This window comes from Neolamprologus brichardi, chromosome 9 (assembly GCF_056152115.1).
Source record: "Neolamprologus brichardi isolate AB-2024 chromosome 9, ASM5615211v1, whole genome shotgun sequence".
NCBI classification, from domain to species: domain Eukaryota; kingdom Metazoa; phylum Chordata; class Actinopteri; order Cichliformes; family Cichlidae; genus Neolamprologus; species Neolamprologus brichardi.
In genome coordinates, this window is record NC_142112.1 from 16,652,704 (window position 1) to 16,673,686 (window position 20,983).

General features: G+C 39.3%; 1 protein-coding gene, 1 long non-coding RNA gene and 1 other non-coding gene across 3 annotated transcripts in view; 1 reads left to right on the forward strand and 2 right to left on the reverse strand.

The window, feature by feature from the left end:
• The window catches only part of zgc:56231 (kinesin-like protein KIF20A), a 7,306-nt gene extending 6,591 nt beyond the window's left edge, over window positions 1-715 (reverse strand). The window contains exons 1-3 of the mRNA XM_087845602.1: window positions 614-715; window positions 375-470; window positions 1-22 (exon numbers count right to left, since the gene is read on the reverse strand). The exon at window positions 1-22 is cut by the window's left edge and continues 98 nt beyond it. Of these exons, the coding sequence (XP_087701728.1) occupies window positions 1-22; window positions 375-470; window positions 614-715 (220 nt within the window). The remainder of the gene's footprint in view (window positions 23-374; window positions 471-613) is intronic.
• Window positions 716-1,421: 706 nt separating this feature from the next.
• Window positions 1,422-3,225, reverse strand: LOC102785943 (uncharacterized). The gene is made up of 3 exons (XR_015719557.1): window positions 3,026-3,225; window positions 2,333-2,403; window positions 1,422-2,248 (listed from the first exon to the last, which is right to left on the reverse strand). It is a non-coding gene; the product is annotated as an uncharacterized LOC102785943 (long non-coding RNA).
• Window positions 3,226-10,709: 7,484 nt separating this feature from the next.
• trnat-agu (transfer RNA threonine (anticodon AGU)) lies at window positions 10,710-10,798 on the forward strand. The gene is given in 2 exon segments: window positions 10,710-10,747; window positions 10,763-10,798. It is a non-coding gene; the product is annotated as a tRNA-Thr (tRNA).
• Window positions 10,799-20,983: the final 10,185 nt, after the last annotated feature.

Here is a 20,983-nt window from a genome sequence, read left to right on the forward strand (position 1 = left end):
TGTTTTCAATCACAACACAAGCCTGAGAGATGGGAAAACAAAGTGCTTAACAGTCTTTGTAAATCAAACTATCTCATAACAGGTGAAAGTCAGAACTGGCATGGACACTATGTTGGTGCAAAAGTGGCAACTGTGTCTTAAATCAGGTGCTCTTTCCATTAGTTTTATTTTGAATGCAAGACAACTGCTCTTAAATAGTATTAGGCTACAAGATCATCTAATCCAAGGGGAGTGGGGGGGGGGGACTTCTTGTTTTAATACAAAATCCTTATATTCATGGAAATGTGCAGATGAGCTACAACACTTGCAGAAGAAAGCAGAGAGGATACACACTGGTTTTTCCTTATTGGTCATCCCAGTATGTTCGAGTGTACCTGATCCTCATTGTTAGAGAGCTCCTCTTTAGAGAAAGGCCTCACTCTGAGATAAACGCTCATTGTCTGCTGTTCAGCTGCAATGGGTGCATCAGTCTAACAACAGAAAAAGACAAATCAAAGCAGAGGAACTGTTTCTTCCAGTCCCTCCATTCAGTTACTGGGACAGACACGCCAAGTAAGTGAAGAATTGGCAGTAATGGTTATGCATTAAAAACACAAACAAAAATAAACATTACCTGTTGCAGGGACGTGTTGCCAGGAGGAAGACAAGTCAAGTCCATGTCAACAGACTGCATACAAACACTGTTTTCCTGAATCATTTCACTAACTTCACTCATCTTCAAGTAAATTAGCTCAAACAACAACAACTACAAAAAGAAGTAATAGTTATTTGTTAAATTCATACATGAGATTGAGTGTAAGATATCAGCACTAAAGCTGATTTAACAGTCACTGACTACTGTAGGCTTGAAATAACTTAACAAGAGCCAGTAGACCTGCTGGTTTTCCTCCACTGAGAATCAAGGGAAAGCTATGGAAGAATCACTGCTAATTGGAAGCAGATGTGAGTTCAAGCAAGTCATCAATATGTCCAACCAGCTTGGAGTGCCCTGTGTGTCAGATTCTCATTTGATGAATGTGTCACTGTACAAAAAGGTGACATATTGAAAAAATTAACAAGCAAGCAAACAAGCAAGTAAGACAAAATAGAACCGTTTTAATCTTTGAGGATTCTTCCCAACATAGATTTCCTTATTTGTTTGATTTGATTATGATGTTGGAGAGCGCAGTCTAACCCACCAGTGTTCACTGTGGTTTAGACCTGCAGCCGGTTTCACAAGCGCAGTCTGTAGGATTAAACCAATCTTATTTTTGCTCAGGTTTACGCAAAATAAACTTAAAAATTAAGCCACCTTCACTTTGGAGTTTAGTTGTCTGGGACAAAACGAAATTACGAACAGAGATTAAGAATAACCCAAATACTATAACATAATTAGGGTTTGGTGGGAGATACGTAAGAGGTTGAATAGAGAAGACGGCACATTGTTTTTAACCCCTTTATTGAGAAACTGCAGTCTGTTTGATATGTGGCGTAACAACAGGTTACAAATGATTGGTGACCTTTATCAAAACATCACATTGGTGAACTTTCAACAATTGAAGTCACATTTTCATTTTTCTTGAGAACATTTTTTTTTTTTAGCTTTCTCCAGATTCATAACTGTGTTCATTCTAAAATGTCACAATTTTTAGAAACAGCTATATATGATGACTTGGAGACATTTCTTATGAAGGAAACATACAGAACTCATTTTACTTCTGCTTTTTATTCATCACTCTATGCTCACAGTAGCAGTACATTGAGTGCTATTGAAAAATGGGAGGCAGATCTTAATAATCAATATACTGAGGAGGAATCGAAAGGAACTATTAGCATAGTTAGGTTTACTTTCACTTGCAACCACCAGGGAGAAACCCAGTACAAAATTTTGCACTGCCTATATATAGGCACTAATGCAGAGGTAGGGAACTCCAGGCCTTGAGAGCCGGTGTCCTGGAGGTTTTAGACCTCACCCTGGGTCAACACACCTGAATCAAATGATTAGTTTATTACCAGGCCTCTGGAGAACTTCAAGGGCTGTGTCCCAATTAAGAGACCGCACACTTGAAGTACGTGTACTACGCGCAGCCAAGGTATGTTGAGGAGGTCATTTAGCCATTTAAATCAGCTGTGTTGGATCAAGGACACATCTTAAACCTGTAGGTAGGGATGGGCAGATGAAGCTTCATGATCCAAAGAACTTGCTGAGGGTGTAAAGATACTTGACGTTGTCCTTTGCCTTGTTGGCCACCACAGTGATGTCTCTGTCCTGATAAATCAATAAATCGATCAGTGATGACAACAGCATCGTTCAGACAACAGCTTTGAACTGAACATGAAATAAACTGCTGACCAGATCTCTCAGGCACCTGCAGGACCCCCAGAGTCCTCTTCACCTGAGAGCCCTTCACTTCCTCCAACAGACTGACACACACACACACACACACAGATCAGAAACACAGACTTAATAACAGTTATTATGAATCCTTTCACACACAGTGGTCACTACAGTTACAGTTACTGCTATTCAAAGGCTGTTTGCTTGTATTCGTGTCAGTGTTGATGTTGTACTTGCACATAAACCTCTACATTGGAGTCTGATGTGTCGCTCCATACCTGCCACCTACTGGTCAGCCAGTGTAAGTGCACAAAACATTTCTTCAAACCAAGATGGAAAAATACATGTTTTAAAAAATGAAGTTCAAAAATCTTTTTTTCATCCCTAAAGATGAATAAAAATACTAAAGAAAGAATCCTGATTGATGTCGTCATAATTCATGCATGAAAGGGTTAAAAATTATTATACAAACAAACAAACACATGAATATTTTTGAACATTTCAACTTTAAAGAGCAGAAAGAGAAATAACAGAAAGTTATCTTGTGTACAAGTCGTTTTGTCCTGAAGTCTCAGAGTGGAGACTAAACTGTTCCAGGTCTGAGGAGCTTCTGTCCGCAGACGTCAGATCATGTTTGATAAACTGAGTTTAAAGTGAAACCTGTAAATGCTGAGGCTACAGGAGATCCAGCTGAGAGGACGCGTCTACCTGTTGAAGGTCACCGTGCGGCTCTTCCAGAGCTCCAGAGTTCCAGAGCTCTTTCCTCATCTGCTCGCTCTCCGTCAGCACCTGCTTGATTTGATTGGACCACAGGGTCAACACCTCCTCCAGACGCTCCACCAGCTCACTGTTATTGGCTGAGAGCGAAACACACGAGTTCCTCTAAACACACGTGAACACGGACTCAGTATTTCAAAGAAGCCATCGTCTCAGGTCAGATGCTTCCTTCAGGTTCCACAGATAAACTGGTTTGAGAGTTAACCTGAGAGTTACTTTTTAAAGCTTTTAAATGATGTTTCCTGTATTTCCAACAGTCTTATTGTTTGTGTGAGATGTGAACAGCTTGAGCTTCATACCTGCTGCTCTGTAGTCTGCAGGGCTACTCAGCACAGAGCCCAGACCAGTTACTGACCTGCTGCACGTTAGCGGTGGTTATGGCCTTCTCAGTGGTTCTGAGGAAGAACAGACATTTCCCCAGTAAAGGCTGGAAATACAGAACGCGATAGAGTTCAGATTCCTTTAACGTGACGCAGAAAGAGCACTTCCTCTGCACTCTGTCACCAAAGTTCACCATGCAAAGGATAACCTTTCATGGACTTTAAAGACGGGGTGGTTGATGTGGGCTTCATAGATAATTGGCAAACCTTCTGGAGGAAACCTGGTCTTGTTAGGAGAGATGGCATCCATCCCACTTTGGATGGAGCAGCTCTCATTTCTAGAAATATCGACAAATTTATTAAACCCCTCAAAATATGACTATCCAGAGTTGGGACCAGAGTTGCAGTCTTACACGCCTCTCTGCAGCTTCTCTCCTCCTGCTACCCCCCCAAAAACCCATCTCCATAGAGACTGTGTCTGCTTCCAAAAAGACAAAAAACAAACTAAAAACCAGCAACAAACAACTTAAACATTTACAAAGAAAGAACAATACAGTATCCACATCTGAACCAAAGAGTAAAACAGTGAAATGTGGATTATTAAATATTAGGTCTCTCTCCTCCAAGTCTCTGTTAGTACATGACTTAATAATTGATCAACAAATTGATTTACTCTGCCTTACAGAAACCTGGTTGCAGCAGGATGATTATGTTAGTTTAAATGAATCAACACCCCCGAGTCATTCTAACTACCAGAAATCTCGAAGCACAGGTCGAGGGGGCGGTGTGGCAGCAATTTTTCACACCAGTCTATTAATTAATGAAAGACCAAGACAGACTTTTAATTCATTTGAAAGCCTGATGCTTAACATTGTCCACCCCAGCTGTGAAACTCAGAAACCAGTCTTACTTGTTATCATCTATCGTCCACCTGGGCCTTACACAGAGTTTCTGTCTGATTTCTCAGACTTTATATCTGATTTAGTTTTGAGCTCAGATAAAATAATTATTGTGGGTGATTTTAACATCCATGTTGATTCTAAAAATGACAGCCTCAACATGGCATTTAATCTGTTGTTAGACTCAATTGGTTTCTCTCAAAATGTAAAAGAACCCACCCACCACTTTAATCACACTCTAGATCTTGTTTTAACACATGGCATAGAAACTGAACATTTAACAGTGTTTCCTGAAAACCCTCTCCTGTCTGATCATTTCTTGATAACATTTACATTTACAATAATTGATTACGCAGCAGTGGAGAGTGGACTTTATCAAAGTAGATGTCTTTCTGAAAGCGCTGTAACTAAGTTTAAGAATATAATCCAGCCACTGTTATCATCGTCAATGCCCTGTACCAACACAGAGCAGAGCAGCTATCTGAACGCTACCCCAACAGAGGTCGATTATCTTGTTAATAATTTCACCTCCTCACTACGTACGACTCTGGATACTGTAGCTCCAGTGAAAACTAAGGTCTCTAATCAGAAGTACCTGACCCCGTGGTATAATTCTCAAACACGTACCCTAAAGCAGATGACTCGTAATCTGGAGAGGAAATGGCGTGTCACAAATTTAGAGGATCATCATTTAGCCTGGAGAAATAGTTTGTTGCTTTATAAGAAAGCCCTCCGCAAAGCCAGAACAGCTTACTACTCATCACTGATTGAAGAAAATAAGAACAACCCCAGGTTTCTCTTCAGCACTGTAGCAAGGCTGACAAAAAGTCAGAGCTCTTTTGAGCCAACCATCCCTTTAACGTTAACTAGTGATGACTTCATGAACTTCTTCACAAATAAAATTTTTATCATTAGAGAAAAAATTACCAATAATCATCCCACAGATGTAATATTATCTGCAGCTACTCTTAGTACCATTGATGTTAAGTTAGACTCTTTTTCTCCAATTAATCTTTCTGAGTTAACTTCAATAATTACTTCCTCCAAACCATCAACGTGTCTTTTAGACCCCATTCCTACAAAACTGCTCAAAGAAGTCCTGCCATTGATTAATTCTTCGATCTTATATATGATCAACCTATCTCTAATAATCGGCTATGTACCACAGGCCTTCAAGGTGGCTGCAGTTAAACCTTTACTCAAAAAGCCATCTCTAGACCCAGCAGTCTTAGCTAATTATAGGCCAATCTCCAACCTTCCTTTCATATCAAAAATCCTTGAAAGAGTAGTTGTCAAACAGCTAACAGATCATCTGCAGAGGAATGGTTTATTTGAAGAGTTTCAGTCAGGTTTCAGAGTTCATCACAGCACAGAAACAGCTTTAGTGAAGGTTACAAATGATCTTCTTATGGCCGCTGACAGTGGACTCATCTCTGTGCTTGTCCTTCTGGACCTTAGTGCAGCATTCGATACTGTTGACCATAATATCCTATTAGAGCGATTAGAACATGCTGTAGGTATTACAGGTATTGCACTGCAGTGGTTTGTATCATATCTATCTAATAGACTCCAATTTGTGCATGTAAATGGAGAGTCCTCTTCACACACTGAGGTTAATTATGGAGTTCCACAGGGTTCAGTGCTAGGGCCAATTCTGTTTACATTATACATGCTTCCCCTAGGCAGCATCATTAGAAGACATAGCATACATTTTCACTGCTATGCAGATGACACCCAGCTCTATCTGTCCATGAAGCCAGATAACACACACCAATTAGTTAAACTGCAGGAATGTCTTAAAGACATAAAGACTTGGATGGCCACTAACTTTCTGCTTCTTAACTCAGATAAAACTGAGGTCATTGTACTCGGCGCTGAAAAGCTTAGAAATATGGTATCTAACCAGATTCTTACTCTGGATGGCATTACCTTGGCCTCCAGTAACACTGTGAGGAACCTTGGAGTCATTTTTGACCAGGATATGTCCTTCAACGCACATATTAAACAAATATGTAAGACTGCGTTCTTCCATTTGCGCAACATCTCTAAAATTAGAAATATCCTGTCTCAGAGTGACGCTGAAAAACTAGTTCATGCATTTATTACTTCCAGGCTGGACTACTGCAATTCATTATTATCAGGATGTCCAAAAAACTCACTGAAAAGCCTTCAGTTAATCCAAAATGCTGCAGCAAGAGTACTGACAGGGACTAGAAAGAGAGAGCATATTTCTCCTGTTTTGGCTTCCCTTCATTGGCTTCCTGTTAAATCCAGAATTGAATTCAAAATCCTGCTCCTCACATACAAGGTCTTAAATAATCAGGCCCCATCTTATCTTAATGACCTTGTAGTACCATATCACCCTATTAGAGCACTTCGCTCCCGCTCTGCAGGCCTACTTGTTGTTCCTAGAGTATTTAAAAGTAGAATGGGAGGGAGAGCCTTCAGTTTTCAGGCCCCTCTTCTGTGGAACCAGCTTCCAGTTTGGATTCGGGAGACAGACACTATCTCTACTTTTAAGATTAGGCTTAAAACTTTCCTTTTTGCTAAAGCATATAGTTAGGGCTGGACCAGGTGACCCTGAATCCTCCCTTAGTTATGCTGCAATAGATGTAGGCTGCCGGGGGATTCCCATGATGCATTGAGTTTTTCCTTTCCAGTCACCTTTCTCACTCACTATGTGTTAACAGACCTCTCTGTATTGAATCGTATCTGTTATTAATCTCTGTCTCTCTTCCACAGCATGTCTTTTATCCTGTCTTCCTTCTCTCACCCCAACCGGTCGCAGCAGATGGCCGCCCCTCCCTGAGCCTGGTTCTGCCGGAGGTTTCTTCCTGTTAAAAGGGAGTTTTTCCTTCCCACTGTCGCCAAAGTGCTTGCTCATAGGGGGTCATATGATTGTTGGGTTTTTCTCTGTATCTATGAAGCGCCTTGAGGCGACATTTGTTGTGATTTGGCGCTATATAAATAAAATTGAATTGAATTGAATTGAAAGGAAGGAAGGATAACTACACTTTATGATCTCAGCTGTGATTATTAAAGGTTTGTGCTTTCTACACATTCCCTGTAATGGAAAGAGCAGAGGGGTGTGGTGCTTCTTCACGGCCAGAAGGAGGCACTGTGGAACCATCAAACAAAAGACCCCAGTGCTGATAAGTCAACATGCTGTCCATTACCACCAGGTATGAGGACACAAGGTAGGTGTGAAACTCATCTGATCCATCCTCAGTCGCCCCAAATGAGAGTAAATGTGTTACTTTCCTTCAAGTCCTGTCGTATTATTTTGTATGCACAAAAGTTTTAGAAAACAGAAATATCTTTCCCACCACCACAGCAATGACAGGGTTGGGAAGTGGATCCATCTGTATCGTTCTGCTTCTAAACAAAGACACAAAGACAGTGTAAGTCAGGGAATTCCTTTAACATAAACTTTCATTTTGAATAAAGCATAAAGTTAGAGCTGGACCAGGGGTCCCTGAATCCTCCCTTAGTTGTGCTGCAATAAGATTCTTCTCATGTCACTTTTCTGACTATGTGTTTATACGCCACTCTGCATCTTATTATTAGTTATTATTATTCTCTTGCTCTCTGGCACAGCAGCCCCTTACCTGAGCCTGGTTCTGCTGGAGGTTTCTTCTTTTTAAAAGGGAGTTCTTCATGGCCACTGTGGGGTATGTGTTATTGTAGGGTCTTTAGCTTACAGTCTAAAGCACCCCTAGGCAACTGTTGCTGTGATTTGCTGACTAGTGTGAGTGGGCATCAAGGGGCAATGGAGGAGGCTGACTGTAGATGAGCAGCCTGAAGTTTAGAGCGTCGTGGAGACTTAGCAAAACAAAAACACCGTCCCACTTTTAACCCCTGACTTTGACACACGTCGTCTCTTTTTATGCGACAACGTCTGGTGATTAATACACGAAACAAGACTGTCTTTCATGTGTTTCTGTTAAACTGTTTGAATTCTGTTTGAATTACGTTGTCGCTTGCAATTAGGCTGGAAGTCCCATATCACTCTCATGTTAAAATCCTTACACTGGTGTCTGGTTGGGTACAGATATCAGTTTAAAATTCTCACTTTTATGTTCATATTTTTACAAGGTGAGGCCACCACCTATATTGCGGAGCTTTTTCAACCTTCAAACTCTCTAAACCGGATCCTCAGAGCCAGTGATAGTGGTCTTCTGACTATTCCACGGACCCGTTTGAAAACAAAGGGGGATTGCGCTTTTCAAACCCTAGCTCCAACACTGGAACAGTTTACCTCCCCCACTACACACCATCGACTCTGTGGCTTCATTTAAAAAACAGCTTGAAGCACATCTGTTTAGACAGGCATTTGGGTAATGTTCGTGTGTAATATGTTGTTTGTTTGATACGCTTTTATATTCCCTTGAGAAGCACTTTTTAATAGCTTCATGTCTTAAAAAGTGCTATATAAAAAAATTGGATTAACTTACTTACTCTGGCTGCCAGTAAGCGCCAAGGCAAACTTTCATCCCAATCAGCCTTCAGTTCGGTGCAACAAGCAGCAATGATTTAAATGCTGATGGGAGCGTTCTAATGAATCCTTACTTTGATGATGACACACCAATGATTTATGTTTAAAATGAAGTTGTTGGAGAGCCTGTGCAAATAATCTAGAAGTAAAATTAGAGCCTTGATCCTTCTGAATTACTTTGGGAATCCCGAACACAGAAATGAATTGGCTAAAAGCTTAAACTATTCCCTTAGTAGAGCTTTGGGATCAGGATCACATCCAGGTTGTTGTGCTGGTAACTACATAGCAGGGGCTGTTCAGACTTCCTGGGCTGAGAGACAGATTTAGGTGAGTATACTATGTTGACATTTAAACCTGATATTAGTCCCTGTTGCACTGGCATGAGAGATTGTAAAAATGAGAACGTGCCTGTTTTCTTTGACTTGTTGGTCTTTGTGGATGATCCTCAGTTTGAGTTTCTTAGGCTCAAATCCCATTTAGTGTTTAAGATTTTGAATCAAAGGCCAGCTGCAAAAATACTCCTGTTCACAACTTTCAGTCACAAGCTGACGCTGAGCCTCTTTAGAAAAACCCAACAGCTTTTTAATGTCAAAAGAAGGCTTTTAGCTGCTGCAGACATGAGTAGAGCTGTATGGAACGCCAGGACTGCCATAATGAATTAATTAAATACACCGTTAAATAATTAATTAAATGTGACATTAATTAATTAAATATGTCAATAATTAATAAAATGTGTCAATAATTAATTAATTAAATGTGTCTTAAATATTTGTTGAATTAATTATTTTCAATTTTAATTAATTATTGCCACATTTAATTAATTATTGCCACATTTAATTAATTACTTAATGATGTATTTAATTAATTCATTATGGCAGTCCTGGCGTTCCATAGATCTGACCCTAGAGGTTCTTTCTTTCATATGCCAACCTTTGTAATGATATTTTTCACAGGCGTTTATCGATTTATCAATGACCTTTTCTCATCAACATCAGGGAAGAAGTCTAGGAATAGGAGATAGGAGGTACTTTATGAACACCCACAGTCTCCCAAACTACTCCTCACCAGACTGTTGTTGTCTAAATCTGAATTGGAAATATTTATTCAAGCTTTTATTTCAGCTTGCTTCGATTATTGTAACAGCCGTTTTCTTTGAGCCAAAAGAATCTTAACTGTCTCCAGTCAGTCCAAAATGCTGCTGCTGCAAGGCTCTTAACATGACATGAAAAAGAGAGCACATTACATAGGTTTTCTTCTCATTACACTGGCTTCCAGTACATTTTAGAATTCACTCTTAGTGCTGACTTTTAAAGCTCTGAGTCGTGACGCTCCTGCCTACATCTCTGATCTGTTAGAACCCCACACTCCCTCTCACAGCCTGAGATCATCTAATCAAAGGCTGTTGGTGGTCCCACAAACACGTTTTAGGATCAAAGGAGTCAGATCTTTTAGAGCGGTGGCCCCCAGGTTGTGGAATACTTTGACTCCATCTTTAGGTTTTTTAAAAAGCAGCTAAAGACTCATTTATTTAGACTAGCTTCTAAATGGATTTGTGCTGTATGATGATGTATGTTTTATGTACATCTGTGTGATATTATTGTGAACCACTTTCACCTCTCCTGTCCCGTCTTTCTTATCTTTCTCCATTTCCATGTGATGTTAGCTCCCTGTCTTCTCTGTCCCTGTGAAAAACAGCAGCTGAACCTTTAGCTAGCAAAAACAAAAACACCGTCCCACTTTTAACCCCTGAGTTTTAAACACGTCGTCTCTTTTTATGCGACAACCTCTGGTGATTAATATAAGAAACAAGACTGCCTTTCATGTGTTTCTGTTTAGGCTCAAATCTATTTAACGGTTGGAGGGTTTCTCAGTGTTCATCAGTCACTCACCTGTGTGTATGTAGCACTGTGGCTTAGTTGGTTAAAGCGCCTGTCTAGTAAGTATTAAACTAGAAAACAGGAGATCCTGGGTTCAACTCCCAGCAGTGCCTAAAAGATAGTAGTTTTGTCTGTTCTCAGTCATCCAGGGCCTGTTAGTCTAAGGAGCTTTGAAAGATGAGTGTCCGGATCCTTTTAAGGGACACATCCCACTGGTGTATAAATACCTGGGACTCTCCATCATTTCATTTTAGCAAGGGTCTCAAACTCACGGCTTACCTCACTCCTACTTGGGGCCCGTATATTGACCTGAAGAAATATAATGCAGTTTCGCCATTGAAGTTACTTTTGTTGTTATGGAGGATTTGTTTGTTGTTGAGTGCAATGTTAAAATAAGTTCTTTAAAAAGCACAAAATGATTTAATATGAAGACAATATGAGCAGAGAGCACAAACTTGTTGAGAGATTGGCTGTTAACAATCTCTCAACAAGTTTGAGTGGAAGATTATCCTATCTGAGTGGGTTTAGAAAGCCATGATCTGAGTAACTCTCATCACTCAGTCACACTCCGATTCTCTACTTGTATCAAGTCCATTGCACTACTTTCAAGCATTCTGTTCTCTAATGTGTGCCTTCCTTCTCTTTGTATATACTCCTCTTATATGTTATTTATTCTTACTGTCTTACTATTTATATTGTTTTCCATGCACAGTTGGTGTGGAGCACCCACAATTTAGTTGAATATGTACAGAGACAATAAAAGACTATTTTATTCTATTCTATATATCTTTGTTCCTCCATTTCAGTTTTGTTTGGAGCTTTAAAAAAATCTGCAGTACATTTAAATGCGATAAGAACACAGATCCCCTCTTAGGGTTTGAGGCTGTATAAGTTTTGAAAATGCATCTCTGGTATCTCTGGCCTATCATTATTATTTTGCTAACAGTTAATCGGACTCATTTACTGAATACTGATCAGAATTTATCAAATCATCTTTGAAATGATTCTAATAACAGGCGTCTCAGAGTGAGGCCGGTTTTTACAATCACATGCCCTGTGGGCCGACACAACTTTGCGCTGACAAAGGCAGCTGTGTTTTAGCCTGGAATACATTTATTTTTATATTTCTCATAAATGGATTTCATTATAGGACTTTTACGGCCAACATGTTGGGATTTTTTGTAGTCGGAAGTGACCTTATATGGATGAAGGGTGGCGCTAGCTAGCTAGCTTGGATAGCACGCTGCATTCAAAAACTGTGCAGGTGCCACAAAGTGACACAGAGATGCTAACTAGCGCTTAGTAACAGACTAATAAAACAACAGAAACCCTGATTACACTTAGCTAATTTAAAAGCTTTCTTCTAATAATAACACTGTTGTCTTCTTAGTGTTTCATTAGTATTTGTTGATATCTTCTTGTAAATTAGTTTATAGCAGGTTGACTTGATGTAGAGGCTTTTTCTTTCAACAGGTTCACAAATAACTGACAACAGAGACCGAGGAGAGCAACAGAAAACTTCACTCAGGAGCTAAATTCAAGATTGACTGAACTCAAATCAAAGTTACCTTAGTGCTTCACTTTAGATGAGGAAGAAAAATAAACTAAAACACAAACGCAATAAAGTGGGAACTCTGCGGCTTCTTCTTCTTTTGGGTTTTACTTTGGCGGTTAGAGCTTTAACGTGCATTACCGCCACCTGCTGGACTAGATGGTTCTTAAACTAAAACTAGAGATTTAAAAGTATTTTAGTAAACAATAAAAAAAAAAGTCAAAATGTTTCCGTGTGTCATATTCATGAACATAAACATCAGATGGCTTCAGCTTACCCTTACCCCCAAAGAAAGCTTCTAGAAGAGTAAAGACTAGCTAGAAGAATGAAGATTCACAGAGTAAATGTGAAAATTCATCACAGAGTTCTATGCACTTGATTAAGTGACCGTGAGCAAGTTTGCTAGTCTGGAGCATTCAGATCCACCCCAAAGACTGCTCAGTGCTCACAGAAACTGCACAATACCCAAGAGCTGCATCTGAGCCTCTGCAGGCCTTAAACAGCATGTTAAATGTTAACATTCATGACAGTTTAATTAGAAAAAGACAAAACATGTATGGTTGGTTTCGAAGGGCTGCCAGGAGAAAGCTTATTGTCTCTAAGAAGAACACAACAACTCAGTTGAGGTTTGCAAATTTGCCCTTGAAGGCTTCTGGAGCAACATATTTTTAAAAGATGAGACCAAAGTGGAGGTTTGGCCATAATGCACAGCAGTACCTTTAGCAAAAATCAAACACAGCACAAACACCTCAAATCCACTGTCAAGTATGTATTAAATCAAGTTCTTTGTATTCTTTAACGGCCAAAAAAGACACGGCTCAAAGTGGTCTAACTCAAAAAATGATCTTTAATTTTACATTTTACTGAAGTTATTGCTGCTAACTGCTGGTTCTGTAAACGACTCAATCATAGAATGATTACGGTATTGAAAAAAACAAATGTCTGAATCCTAAATTGTGGATATCCTATTGTTGTGATCTAAAATGTAACACTAAATGTGATTAAAACACTAAAAATCTGGACTCCTGGGCTCAACGACTGCAAGGATCACCAGCCCGAGGAAAACACAAGATACACATGACCCCGTAACAAAGACAATTAATTCTTGAATGAAGACATTGATCTGACTTTTTAAAATTTTGCCAATTATGTTTATTATTAAATTATTGAGGAAATAGAAAGGGGGGGGGGGGGGGGGGGGGAGGTTGTAAAGAAGAAGGTAAAGGAAAGGGATAGAAAGGAGGAAAGAGATAGAGGAGAGAAAACCCCAACAATCCCCTCTGAGCAAGCACTAGGTGCGACAGTGGATAGGAAAAACTCCCTTTAAAGGAAGAAACCTATGACAGAACCAGGCTCTAGAGGGGGCAGTCAACTGTCGGGACTGGTTGGGGGGTGAGGGTGAAAAGAGAGAGAGGGGGGAGGGAGATGGGACAGGTGATAGGAGTTAAAGGGAGACAGGGGAGGGAGAGGTGTCAGGAGGGAAAGGGAGAGAAAGGGAGAGGAGAGGTGAAAGTTAAGATGGAACAGAGGTGGAGGGAGATGAGGTGACATCAGCAGTAGAAAAAGTAGAAAAAGTAGAAAAAGCAGGAGTGTCCCTCCTCCAGAAGAAGCGGAAGCGTTTCTTCTTCTTTTCCATGAGCTTTTCCACGAGCACTTTTTTCTCTAGGATGAGGGTTCTCAACTGATCGATTGTTTCTGTATTCTCCTGCTCAAGTCTCTTGCATGTTTTCTCCACTTCTTCTAATTTGGCTTGTTTGCCTTCTTTCTGCTTTATTTCCTGTTGTTCTTGGTCTTGAAGCAGCTCTTGATATTGGTGCAGTGTGTCATCAAGCTTTACCTGCAGCGCTCCGTATTGTTCCTGCACACCTTGGAGTTGGCACTGCATGTCTCTCTGGTTAATGTTCAGTTTTTCTTTTTCTTCAAGGATTTCTTTATTCTTTTGCAGAGCTTCATCAAGCATTACTTGCAAGCCTTCGTTGTGTTTCTCGATGTTCTGAAGCTTGCAATCCAGATGTTTCTGTTTCATGTCTTGCTGTTCTCTCTCTTGAAGGAAATCTTTATTTCTTTGCAGTGCTTTATCAAGCTTTATTTTCAGCGCTGTGTATTTTTCCTCCATGTCTTCAAGCTTGCAGTCGGTTTGTTTCTGTTTAATTTCTTGTTGCTTTTGTTCTCGAAGTAACTCCTTATTTTTGTTCAGTGTTTTATCAAGCTTTACCTGAAGCGCTTTGTATTTTTCCTCCATGCCTTGGAGTTTGCACTGCTTCATGTCCTGTTGTTGTTTTTCTTGGAGGAGTTCTTTAATTTTTTTCAGAGCTTCATTAAGCTTGATTTGCAAGCCTTTGTTGTGTTTCTCCATGTCCTGAAGCTTGAAATCCATTTCCTTCTGTTTTATCTCCTGTAGCCTTTTTTCTTGAAGAAACTCTTCCTTTGTGTGCGGTCTTTCATCAAGCTTTGCCTGCAGTGCTCTGTTTTTCTCCTCCATGTCTTGGAGTTGGCACTGCATGTCTCTCTGGTTTATTTTCAGGTGTTCGTTCTCTTCAAGGATTTCTTTATTGTTTTTTCTCTGAGACATGTTTGAATCTGTAAACTGTCACTCTCAAAAGTATTGAAATTTTTAAAAAGATTTCTCTGGCGAATGTTTGAATGCTGCGAACATAAATGCTGCGAATAACGGACTAAAAGTGGTTGTGTCTCACCCCTGTTTGAGGGTTTTTTAAGATCAAAGGATCAAAGGACAAAGTGGTCATAAGATTCTAAACGTGTCATAGTTGCCATGGCGGCAGTGTAGTTTACTTTTTGCATTTGAAAATAAACATTGGGCTGATTTTAACACCATTACAAGAAGTGTTGTTAATCATTCTTTTTAAATAATAATCAGGTTTCCACAAATTGTTTTTTAATTTAGTAGAACTCAAAATGTTTGTCAGTGGGTCAACAATTCATAAAACACCTTCAGGAACATCAAGTTATTCTTAGTACTGCATACTTGCAATGAATAAGTTCTCCTAACAGTCATCTTAATTAAACTTTACTCAATTTTTTGGAGGTAACGAGTTTGCATAGTTTTTTGAGTTCTGGGAACTAATTAGATTTTACAGTGCAGTAGTTTGAACATTTATAATAACATTTCTGCAAACTGGAACAAACCTGTCTCCTTTTCTAGAACTGTTGCTAACACTTTTGAGATGAACATGAATCTTCCATCGTGAAGATAGAGAGTGACAAATGTTACTTTTCTTGTTTCGTTTATATCTAAAGTTTAAAAACAAAAAAGAAACTGTTGAAATTACCTGGACTGCCTCAGCCCAGGTGATGTAACATTAGCAAACAGAGGGTTTGATGTTGCAGAATCTTTGGAGCTGTACCATGCTGAACTGAAGAGCCCAGCTTTCACCAAAGGAAGAACTAACTGGCCCCTAGATTGCCCATTTAAATCTCTTAATGCCACCTGCCCTCTCCTACATTCACTGTGGGCTCACCTTGTAGAAAAGAGTTGAGTGTGGAAGAAATGGCAAAAATGTGGAACTGAAAAGCTGAGAGAGAAAAAGAAATGATAAATAAATCAATGTGTCAAATGAACTGACATGTTAGCTGGTGGAGTCCCTGCTGCATTATATATATATCATCTCTTTTTTATAATAAATAATCAAAAACTTTATTTATCCTCCCTGTATGAACATTCTTGGAGTCCTTTAAGTAATGTGATGTGATTATAATGGTCCAGCTGGTGTGCAGCCATCATATTAGAGTTCTCTTTCTTCTTCTGGTTTAATAAACTTGTTCTGTGATGGTGTCACATTGACAGTGGTTGCAACAACTGCACCTAAAAGGATCCTGAAAAACTGGTGCACAGCCTACAGAGTCTAATAAGTGTCACCACTGTAACCACTGCACAAATGCAATACACTTACTTTACTTAACAGCAACAATAATAATAACAATAATATTTTAAATAATAATATAATATAACTAGTACTACTACTAATGATGACAATAACATCAAATTTATAATAATAATTATGTAAAAAATACCAGTAATAATAACAATAATAATAATAAAACTGCTATTTATTTATTTCTGCAGTGTTAAACTCACCTTATCTGCGCCACCAGGAAGCTTTCTTTGCTTCGTTCCTCTGAGTCTCAGCTGGAGGTGAGACTGGTGCAGCAGAGGTGGCTGGATACCCAGGGACCACATGTTGATCCATGAGACCCTTTCGTGCACTCACACTGGAAACACAACGATAACAGAGAAGATCAGTCTGCTGTAATGCACTCAAACTGCACTCAGTGCCTCAAGAAAGTCATCTGAACCGACTGCATGAAGCTGTTGACTCCACAGAGGGAAGAAATCTACAACTTACACAGTAAAAACTGATTCAGCTCAAATATTCAGACAAATATTTACTTTCAAACCAGAAAACTGTGCATGCATGTTTATGTGTGTATTTATAAATGTACAACATCAACATAATTTTCATCACAGAGCAAAGATCTTACTTTTTTAGAGGGGCCTTCTCCTCTCCAACACCCACAGTAACCTCCTTTATTATAGGATTCAAATAAATCAAAGAGCATTTGATTAAATAAGAACTGTGCTGCACAAAAACAGCAACTTTTAAAAAATATATCAAAAACCATGACATATCAGGCTGTCCCTTTCTCCTTCTTAGAGTCCAGAAAAACATGTTTGCACTGGTTGCTGTTTGAGAAAATAATCTGTATAACTTGTAAAGTTTTTACAAGACACTTCTCCTTCTCTCTGCAATCTCCAACTCCGGTTTGCAAAAGTCTGAATGTGTGTGAACTTACAGTCCTCTAAATGTGACACCTACAGAACGTGTTTGAGTTAGCAGCTAAGGCTAAAACAGCTAAATCAAACATAGACATGGTTACCATAGTTATAATAATAAACTTTATAATGTGTTGCTAACATTTTGTTGTGATGATTCAAATTTGTTCAGTAAACCTCATCAAAATGAACGTGTGTCGACAGAAGCATATATTTGGATCTCACATCTTCTTATTAAATGTAGCTATTGTCAAATAAACTGAAATCTGGGACTTACCCACACTAATATTTCATATATTACTTCAAATCACCAATTTAATTAATGGGTTTGTTTAAAACACAATGCACATGTGAAAATAACTGAGCAGACTGAGCAGAAATGCACTGTGCGTGTCCATTTACATCCTTTAGATCCAAACTTGACTCTTTTACCCACTGATATAATAAACCAGTACTTTTTGCTTGTATGTAATATAATCTAAAGCACCCACAGTAACATTTTCCACCACAGGACTGCACTCTAAGGTCAGCATGGCGATGCAGTGGTTAGTTCTGTTGCCTCACAGCAAGAAGGTCGTGCATGTGAATCTGTTGTTTGCATGTTGGGTTCTCTGAGGATGCTCCGGCTCCCTCTCACTGTCCAACAACTTGCTTTTTTAGGTTAATTGTTGATTCTTTTGGGAACTACAATAATCTATTGGGAATGTGATCATGAGTGGTGAACTGTCAAGTGTGTACCCTGAGTTTTACCTCGTGACAGCTGGGATACTCTTCAACCCCCTCTCCAGCAACCCTTAAGTGCTTAAGAGGAAGGAAGAAGGAAAGGAAGGAAGGATAACTACACTTTATGATCTCAGCTGTGATTATTAAAGGTTTGTGCTTTCTACACATTCCCTGTAATGGAAAGAGCAGAGGGGTGTGGTGCTTCTTCACGGCCAGACGGAGGCACTGTGGAACCATCAAACAAAAGACCCCAGTGCTGATAAGTCAACATGCTGTCCATTACCACCAGGTATGAGGACACAAGGTAGGTGTGAAACTCATCTGATCCATCCTCAGTCGCCCCAAATGAGAGTAAATGTGTTACTTTCCTTCAAGTCCTGTCGTATTATTTTGTATGCACAAAAGTTTTAGAACAGAAATATCTTTCCCACCACCACAGCGATGACAGGGTTGGGAAGTGGATCCATCTGTGTCGTTCTGCTTCTAAACAAAGACACAAAGACAGTGTAAGTCAGGGAATTCCTTTAACATAAACTTTCATTTTGAATAAAGCATAAAGTTAGAACTGAACCAGGGGACCCTGAATCCTCCCTTAGTTGTGCTGCAATAAGATTCTTCTCATGTCACTTTTCTGACTATGTGTTTATACGCCACTCTGTATCTTATTATTAGTTATTATTATTCTCTTGCTCTCTGGCACAGCAGCCCCTTACCTGAGCCTGGTTCTGCTGGAGGTTTCTTCTTTTTAAAAGGGAGTTCTTCATGGCCACTGTGGGGTATGTGTTATTGTAGGGTCTTTAGCTTACAGTCTAAAGCACCCCTAGGCAACTGTTGCTGTGATTTGTAATTTTATTTATATAAATAAAATAGAATTGAACTGAAAATTTTAATGAAAAGCAAAACAATTTCAAACAATAAAAACTAAACTAAAATACATAAACTCACAACAGAAAGTAAGTGAAACTAGACAAAATTAAAAACAAATGAAAAAATGGAAAAAATGAAAAAGCAAAACTAGAGTAACTCTGCAGTTACCCCACCCACTGTGGGGTAACTGCAAGAAGCTGACTAGTGTGAGTGGGCATCAAGGGGCAATGGAGGATGCTGACTGTAGATGAGCAGCCTGAAGTTTAGAGTGTCGTGGAGACTTAGCAAAACAAAAACACCGTCCCACTTTTAACCCCTGACTTTGACACACGTCGTCTCTTTTTATGCGACAACGTCTGGTGATTAATATAAGAAACAAGACTGCCTTTCATGTGTTTCTGTTAAACTGTTTGAATTCTGTTTGAATTACGTTGTCGCTTGCAATTAGGCTGGAAGTCCCATATCACTCCCATGTTAAAATCCTTACACTGGCGTCTGGTTGGGTACAGATATCAGTTTAAAATCCTCACTTTTATGTTCATATTTTTACAAGATGAGGCCACCACCTATATCGCGGAGCTTTTTCAACCTTCAAACTCTCTAAACCGGATCCTCAGAGCCAGTGATAGTGGTCTTCTGACTATTCCACGGACCCGTTTGAAAACAAAGGGGGATCGCGCTTTTCAAACCCTAGCTCCAACACTGGAACAGTTTACCTCCCCACTACACACCATCGACTCTGTGGCTTCATTTAAAAAACAGCTTGAAGCACATCTGTTTAGACAGGCATTTGGGTAATGTTCATGTGTAATATGTTGTTTTGTTTGATACGCTTTTATATTCCCTTGAGAAGCACTTTTTAATAGCTTCATGTCTTAAAAAGCGCTATATAAAAAAATTGGATTAACTTACTTACTCTGGCTGCCAGTAAGCGCCAAGGCAAACTTTCATCCCAATCAGTCTTCAGTTCGGTGCAACAAGCAGCAATGATTTAAATGCTGATGGGAGCGTTCTAATGAATCCTTACTTTGACGATGACACACCAATGATTTATGTTTAAAATGAAGTTGTTGGAGAGCCTGTGCAAATAATCTAGAAGTAAAATTAGAGCCTTGATCCTTCTGAATTACTTTGGGAATCCCGAACACAGAAATGAATTGGCTAAAAGCTTAAACTATTCCCTTAGTAGAGCTTTGGGATCAGGATCACATCCAGGTTGTTGTGCTGGTAACTACATAGCAGGGGCTGTTCAGACTTCCTGGGCTGAGAGACAGATTTAGGTGAGTATACTATGTTGACATTTAAACCTGATATTAGTCCCTGTTGCACTGGCATGTGAGATTGTAAAAATGAGAACGTGCCTGTTTTCTTTGACTTGTTGGTCTTTGTGGATGATCCTCAGTTTGAGTTTCTTAGGCTCAAATCCCATTTAGTGTTTAAGATTTTGAATCAAAGGCCAGCTGCAAAAATACTCCTGTTCACAACTTTCAGTCACAAGCTGACGCTGAGCCTCTTTAGCAAACCCAACAGCTTTTTAATGTCAAAAGAAGGCTTTTAGCTGCTGCAGACATGAGTAGATCTGTATGGAACGCCAGGATTGCCATAATGAATTAATTAAATACATCGTTAAATAATTAATTAAATGTGACATTAATTAAATATGTCAATAATTAATAAAATGTGTCAATAATTAATTAATTAAATGTGTCTTAAATATTTATTGAATTAATTATTTTCAATTTTAATCAATTATTGCCACATTTAATTAATTATTTAATGGTGTATTTAATTAATTCATTATGGCAGTCCTGGCGTTCCATAGATCTGACCCTAGAGGTTCTTTCTTTCATATGCCAACCTTTGTAATGATATTTTTCACAGGCGTTTATCGATTTATCAATGACCTTTTCTCATCAACATCAGGGAAGAAGTCTAGGAATAGGAGATAGGAGGTACTTTATGAACACCCACAGTCTCCCAAACTACTCCTCACCAGACTGTTGTTGTCTAAATCTGAATTGGAAATGATTATTCAAGCTTTTATTTCAGCTTGCTTCGATTATTGTAACAGCCGTTTTCTTTGAGCCAAAAGAATCTTAACTGTCTCCAGTCAGTCCAAAATGCTGCTGCTGCAAGGCTCTTAACAAAGGCATGAAAAAGAGAGCACATTACATAGGTTTTCTTCTCATTACACTGGCTTCCAGTACATTTTAGAATTCACTCTTAGTGCTGACTAATAAAGCTCTGAGTCGTGACGCTCCTGCCTACATCTCTGATCTGTTAGAACCCCACCCTCCCTCTCACAGCCTGAGATCATCTAATCAAAGGCTGTTGGTGGTCCCACAAACACGTTTTAGGATCAAA